General features: G+C 28.9%; 2 protein-coding genes and 1 long non-coding RNA gene across 4 annotated transcripts; 1 reads left to right on the top strand and 2 right to left on the bottom strand.

Annotated features, from left to right (window-relative positions):
* Positions 1-43: 43 nt before the first annotated feature.
* On the top strand, positions 44-4,759 carry LOC108742978 (nibrin). Of its 2 annotated transcripts, XR_003231545.1 has the most exons (10): positions 44-220; positions 275-387; positions 533-669; positions 756-1,168; positions 1,383-1,923; positions 1,976-2,081; positions 2,485-2,913; positions 3,089-3,325; positions 4,179-4,418; positions 4,517-4,759. XR_003231545.1 is itself a non-coding variant. In XM_018478355.2 (9 exons), exons 1-8 carry the CDS (start codon positions 193-195, stop codon positions 3,290-3,292), a joined length of 1,971 nt encoding a protein of 656 aa, XP_018333857.1. In that variant the 5' UTR covers positions 44-192; the 3' UTR covers positions 3,293-3,325; positions 4,179-4,759. The 2 variants fall into 2 exon arrangements, 1 of the variants encoding a protein (XP_018333857.1); XM_018478355.2 differs by having other exon boundaries at positions 4,179-4,759.
* Positions 3,371-5,030, bottom strand: LOC112905071. The gene is made up of 3 exons (XR_003231546.1): positions 4,944-5,030; positions 3,744-3,908; positions 3,371-3,479 (listed from the first exon to the last, which is right to left on the bottom strand). It is a non-coding gene; the product is annotated as an uncharacterized LOC112905071 (long non-coding RNA).
* A 502-nt stretch (positions 5,031-5,532) lies between these two features.
* Positions 5,533-6,645, bottom strand: LOC108742969 (60S ribosomal protein L14). Its single transcript, XM_018478340.2, has 4 exons — positions 6,536-6,645; positions 6,219-6,320; positions 5,829-6,023; positions 5,533-5,772 (listed from the first exon to the last, which is right to left on the bottom strand). The coding sequence occupies exons 1-4, from the start codon at positions 6,536-6,538 to the stop codon at positions 5,572-5,574; spliced, it is 501 nt and encodes a 166-aa protein (XP_018333842.1). The 5' UTR covers positions 6,539-6,645; the 3' UTR covers positions 5,533-5,571.
* Between the last annotated feature and the right edge of the window lie 565 nt (positions 6,646-7,210).

Below are 7,210 nucleotides of genomic sequence, written 5' to 3' on the forward strand. Positions count from 1 at the left end.
TCAGAAGTAGTTGTAATCAGTCACAATATTATCTATGGTCACAATTTAATCTAGGGTCGTAAAGGTTTGAGGTTAGAAAAAATAGAACGGAATTTTCGGATTTTTCAAAAGGTATTGTTCGAGTTATTAAATAAAATAAATGTAATACAAACATTTTTAAAGTTACACTTTCCATATTTCATTGCGCTGGAAATGTTGTTTTACTTAAAAGATAAGGAAGGTAAAGGTAAATTATTGTAATAATTCAGCATTCTAATGTGTTGTACTGTTGCAGGTTCGATATTGTATTTATTAAAAGATAAATACACTATTGGGAGAAAGGATGCAGATATTCTCTTAACAAATGATCAGTCTATAAGTCGTAATCATGCTCTTTTAAAATTAGATGTAAGTTTTTGTATTTATGTTTTTTAAATGTGAATTACTTCTAAATTTCTTTAGAGGACAATGTCAAAATACCAGACATAAATTATGGAGTTGTTATTTAAATATGTGCTTTATCATTTTTAATTTGATTGTAAATTTCTTATAGAGCAACAGAATAATTTTGGTTGATTGTGGAGCAAAATACAAGACATATGTTGATAATACAAAACTTCAACCTCATGAAGATACAATTTTAAGTCCTGGAAATACAATTAAATTTGGAGCATTTGAAAGTATTTATAAGTGAGTAATGTCTAATGAAGCAGTTATTTTGTGCATAACTTAATCTTGGTACATCAGAATGATGTAAATTAAATTGGATCTTTTAGAGTAGGTTGTATAAACATAGTAACAGCACACTCATGTTTAACCAAAGAAGAAAAGAAAAAAGTAATTTGTCAAATAAACTTTTTAAATGGATGTTGTGTAAGTAATTGGACACCTGAATGTACTCATTTAACAGTCAACGAATTAAAACTTACTGTAAAGATGTTGTGTTGTCTGATAGAAGGAAAACCAATAGTTACAGTAAAGTTTTGGGAAGATTTTGCAAAGAATGTCAAAGAAAATCATTCCCCACCTGATCCTAACAATTACAAACCACCTTGTACAGAAATAATGTTAAACAAAAATTTACCATTAGATTTCAAAGAAGAAAGAAAACACCTATTCCGTAATAAAGTATTTGTTTTTATGACAGAAGCTGATAAAGAAACTGTGGAGTTGGTCATAAAATATGCAGGTAATATAGTTTAAAAAAATGTTTAGATTAAAGGATATACCAGGAAATCACATAAATAAGTTACTCCTAACAGTTTTTATTGTGCCTTTATGTCAAAAGTAATACTAATTTTCAAATGTGTAGCTGCTGGTATATTCTTTGCTCTTTTAATTTACTTAAGCATCAATATATAAAATTAATTTATTTTTTGTGGTGATATATTTCATATTTTAAGGAGGACAATGTATATCTTGGGAAAAGGAACATATAAAAAAAGAAGATATAGATAATCCTGAGAAAGAGTATTTAATTGTACAGAATACAGATAGTCCAACAAAAATACAATCCCAAGAATTGATAGATCTGATAGAACATCTAAAGCAAACAGGAAAACGTTTGATTCCATTTACAGAATTAGCCCTTGCAATTGTAAACTGTTCTTGCGAAAAAGATTGCAATCCTAACTTTGATAGAAATGCTGCATTATTAAAGGCAACATCCAGTCAATTAGCAGCTCCATGTAAAATACTTGTAACAGAAACTCAGACGCAACAAGAAGAACATTCCAAAAATACTCAAAACAATGCTACAATTCCTCCCTCATTTGATAATTCGTCTTGTAGTAGTCAAAATTTTGCACCCAAAATCAATAGTACGTTTGCTGAACCTAAAGTAGCAAATAAAAGAATTGCCGAAGATCACGTCGACAAGTTGACTGAAAACATATCAAAAAAAGCGAAAATGTTAACAGAAAATTTTGCTGTCTTTATCAACAAGTAACGTTTAAATGTGTTATATGAAAATATTCCTTTTAATATTTTTTTTTAGGAAAAATAAGGAAATCACCAAAGCAAACAACGCTTTCGATATTTTTACTAATAAAAAAGGTGATAAAGATTCGTCATCAGGTACATCGGAAACTAAAGAAAATAGCGTAAGTGAATCTATTACTTAATTTGTAGATCTTATTTGGTTCTATTTGGGTAACATTTAATAAGAAGAGTCTATTATATTGTAATTATTACATTTACCCATTAATTAAGATCCATTAAAACTATCGAACATGAAACAGCTATCAAAGTAACTTTTACATAAATGATAAAGATAAATTAAAACTCCTAGCCAGACTTTTTCTATCACGACTCTATTTCCGTATCCATAAAGTATCAATACGATTTTATAAATGAATTTATAAAAGTTGCAAAGAAGTTTCACCTCAAAAAACTTACAATAGTTACTTTTTATCGTTTTGATATATTGTTTATCATAATACACGCTTTCATTAGAAAGTGTTTTGTCATTAGGTCTTTTGATAAAGCATTTTTAATATTCCATAGATTTCTACAGCAGAACCAAAAAAACGTAAGTTTGACTTTGTTGAACCAGATGAAAAGCAAAACAGTTTAGTGGAAATAACTAAAAAGATAAATTTAGATAAAGATGAGGTTGATAATATATCTTTATTACAAAGCAAAATTTTGAAAAGTTCGACAAATCATTTTTCTTCGTCTGGCAAGACAAATCAAAATTCAACGACAAATATCCTATCTGGATCGTGGATTTCAATAAACAATTCAACGAATAAAATTGAAGAAGTCTGTAAACAAGAAGATATTGATGAAGAAATGTTACGGTTTGTTAATTCCTTCAGGAATTCTGTCGTTATCGTAGAAAAAAATCTTATTAAGTGTAAACCTAAAGCCAATACACTCTCAATTAATGCTGTTTCAAATTCAAATCGAAAAGATTTTAAAAAATTTAAAAGGGTAAGTTATTGTATGTATGTTATTAATAGTGTAATAGTGCAGTAATTTATCATTTTCCTGTTACTCTTATTCATTTTTTAAGCATATAATACATCCGTAACAGTCAATTTAAGAGGATATTGAGACATTATTTTTTAATAAAAAAGACTATTTTTTATAAATTCATTATTTGAAGGTAAAACCTCTAAAAGAGCAGTCCACAATAATTCCACGTTCGGAATGTGTACGAGTTATTTGTAATAGTGATGCTGTTTTGCAACCACAAGCACATGAAGAAGATAACGATGATAATGATGATATAGAATTTATTAATGGCCCAATCCAAAGTAAACAGCAAAACACCAGCAGTAAAAAGAAACCATTGAAATTTGAAATTTAGGCTGTGAATGAAACGCCGTTTTGAAATAAACAGGTTATTATTTATTTTTTTATTACATTTAACAATTTTCCTTTTAATTTTATTTGATTTATCGATACATCCATAATTATTAATATCCGTTTAATAATTTTTTCTGTTTTTTCTAACAATTTAATTTCGTATGGAATTTTTGTGAAACCAGTAGCACCTAAAATAATGAAATTTTTTATTTGTTACCAATACAAATTTTTTAATGCTTTTTTTTTTTTCAAGAAACTATTTTGTTATATGACAATTTCGTAATGAATTTCAGTTCCTATTTTTAAAAGATATACATATTTGTGCGAACAAATTCTAATAAATATGGTAAATTTAATTTTTACAAAAATTAGCCTGCAGTTACTTTACATAAATGAATAAGCTCCCAGTGTGTAATTAATGTTTCGTAATAATAATTTCTTTGTATGTATACCATCAATATCTTGAATTTCTGCCCATTTGTTAAAAGCCTGCAGAATTGGTTGGTAGCAATTAATTAATTTTTCATTAAAAGTGTTTCTCATTATATTATTCAATATTAACGATTCGTGGGGAGATAATTCTACCCATTTTAGAAACATGGCGGATATTGATGCAACTGAAATAATATATGACTTACAACTGAATCACAATGCCTACAACATTGTATGTACAATTGTTTTCGGGCTTTCTGCCCATTGTATTTAGAAATTGTTTCCCGACGTTTCGCTTACAATTACGACGGGCATTTTCAAGGGAAGCACGTTGCCCTTCTCGGGCTTAGGTATTGCGTAGTGCTAACTAGACAATGATCAGAAAGCCTGAAGACAGTAATTGTACTAAGGACGCCAGTCGTGAAAGCTTAAGTAATGTATGTATTTGTTTATAGATTTTTACGCCGATGACGCATTTAGTAATTCATCTTAATCAAAAAAACTTTTGAACGGCAGTATCGAAACATCCATCAAAAAAAAAAAAATTCAAGGTGAAAACCCCTAATCCGAATACGATTATTTTGCTTGCCGCGAAAGCCTAGCAAATACTATATATGGAAAACGCTAGATATGTAGTATTATAAAGTGGCGAGGGTAAATTCAAGTCGATCTTTTACAATCCATTTACACCACAAGTAAGCGTTTCTTTAAAAACTCATGTAATGATATCTAAGGCCATCACTTTTAATATTGTAATTTATCTTCAATCTCTTCTCTTTTTGGTTAAAAAAAGTCGTCGTCATTGACGTTTAAACCTTACTTATTATAACCATTTTTCCGTCTTCCTATGGAACTCGAATTAAGTGCCTAAGAATCCGTATAAAGTATATTTTAATCCATCACATGGTGGTACTTATCCACGTAAAGATCACTCCATCTAGAGATCTCGGTTTTCCAGTCTGTTGGCCACATTTTAAATGTTACCTAGTTGCGATGCATTGATTTACACAAATTCGTTATTAAATTATTTAATTTGCATTATTGTATTCTTCTATTAATTTGTTCATCATTTACATTACATATTTTCATATAGTATTTTTTTCAAATGTCATATTCTACTGTAATCATATTCTTTTATAACTATTTCTGATTTATTTTAAATCCTCACTATATACTTTAATTTGTAATTGCATAATCTTGCATTATCGTTATGTACTCACCGGCTTGCACAGTGTATAGGATATAGTAAAATATTTTAAATTCTTCGCTAAAATTGGAATCTCCACATTCTTTGCTTTTTTTATTGTAAAATAAAGAATTCAGTGTAAATACTTCCTGCATTATTTAAATCAATATTAGAATTTTTTTAATAATTTAGATTTTGACAAACATGTCACATTACATGTGGTCATGTAGAACACATAATGTAGCCGATAATTCTCTGCAAAAACCGCATCCGCTCAGGATAAATAAATATTAAACAAAACAGGAATTCCCAGTTTCAAATTCAATTTTTCTCTGCTGAAATGATTGCATCAGTTTTAATATTAGTTGCCCAACTACAATAACTATACACTTCCTTAAACATTGAAAAAATTGTGTACCAGACGTTTCATGCAATCTAATATTCTTTTTAATGCTATAACGAATTTTATTTTAAAAAATTTTCCTATTTTTCAGAAATCAATTCGTGATTTTTACATTATCAAAATTATATTATTTAATAAATTAGACATGAACTACTTCTGACAAACAGTATTCCAACTAATGCCCTAATTACAAGTTTTAACCAGCTTAATGAAATAAAAATTGTATTTAAAAAAGTTTTATTAACAGTTAAATTACAATTTATTTTTTCTTAGGAGCTTTTTCTTTCTTGGGTTTGGGCTTAGGTTTAGCTCCACTTTTAGGCATTTTCTTTTTACCATACAAAGTACCATCCCTGGAAGCCACCTTTTTCAATCGGTAGTATGCTTCAGTACGGATTTTGTTTCTTACTGATTTTGCCCTTCTGAGTTTAAACCTATCAAAATCAGTAAGCTGCACACGCTAAAAGAGAACGATAACTGTTACATGGTTATTTTACTATTTTCAAATGTACATACCTTCTTCTTGGCTATTAGCTTTTGAGCCCAAACAGTTTGAGACCACTTCTCATTTATTTTTCCCTGTTTCCAAGCTTGCCTTACAACACGAGTTGATCCTGTGTAAGGAAAGCGAATTTTCAATTTGGTCAAATGTATTTGATTTAACCTTATTGGTTGTCTGGAAACTTTTGTTTCTGGGCCATCAACCAAAACCTAAAAATAGCACTAACTTAGAGTGAAATTACCAATAATAGTAAGATTATTGTTAATATAACATTATACTCAGTTAATAACACAGCTTCATATATGTATCAGACGGCAATTCCTATCATAAATGGATCATCATAATGTAGTTTTGTTTACAATTACAACTTAAAAAATAGTATAAATTAAAAAATTTGTGCTTACCCTAGTTTGATCGATTACATCTACAATTGCAGCAAGTTTGCCTTTGTCTGGTCCATCCGAAATTAAAGCTACTCGCCCAGTTTCTACAAAACGTGAGAACGGCTGGAAAACAAATGGGTATAAAATACATGTGAGTAAATTAAATTAAATGAAGGTTATGATCAGTTGTTTTTGATTATTTTTAATAAAAGTGAAGGAAAATCTATTGCCAAACATAAATTGTATTAAGGGTAAGCCATATCTACAGTTAATGTTTTTTAAAAATAAAAATTAAAATCAGTAATTTATTGGCAATATAAATTAACCCAACTACTTACCATGTTGTCTTGTACTACTTTACCGGAAACAGAAGGAAAAGAATCTATTTTACAATTGACAAATGACAATCCTATGCTCTGTTCTGTGATCGTCTGACGGAAATACCAATGAAATACATAAATAATGTTTATTATTTTACAAAAGAATTGAAATGTAAATGTTATTAACACCCTTTATTAGTGTATTTACTACGAACTAACAAATTTGCCTGTAACTACTTTGTAATTTTTCATTATTTTCATTTCATTTTTAAAATAAAGATGGAAACAATTCAGGTATAAAAGATGAGAGCCCTGACATAACAATCTATGCATAACGTCTTTTGTCTTTAAGGATGTTTTAACGCTTATATTCTTTCTGAATATTGTCTACAACACAAACTGGCAAAACTGCATCATTCATATTCTAATCAAGTATTCACATAAATATTATTTTTTTAGAAATTGATAAGTAGATAAAATATGCTGTTAGTGTTGCAGCTTTGTTGGTTAATATTATTTGAAGGTGAACCAACTTCTATTTACGAATTAAATCGGGTTAATGTAATTGAACGCACCTATAAAATATGTTATCTATGGATCATCTATGAGCTTCCGGCTCATTCATCCCATCTTCATCGAGACCTTCGAGGAGGCCACAAATCACCATTTTTGCTGTTGATAAACTGGAACGAC

Source organism: Agrilus planipennis, unplaced genomic scaffold, assembly GCF_000699045.2.
Source record: "Agrilus planipennis isolate EAB-ADULT unplaced genomic scaffold, Apla_2.0 scaffold381, whole genome shotgun sequence".
Lineage (NCBI taxonomy): Eukaryota > Metazoa > Arthropoda > Insecta > Coleoptera > Buprestidae > Agrilus > Agrilus planipennis.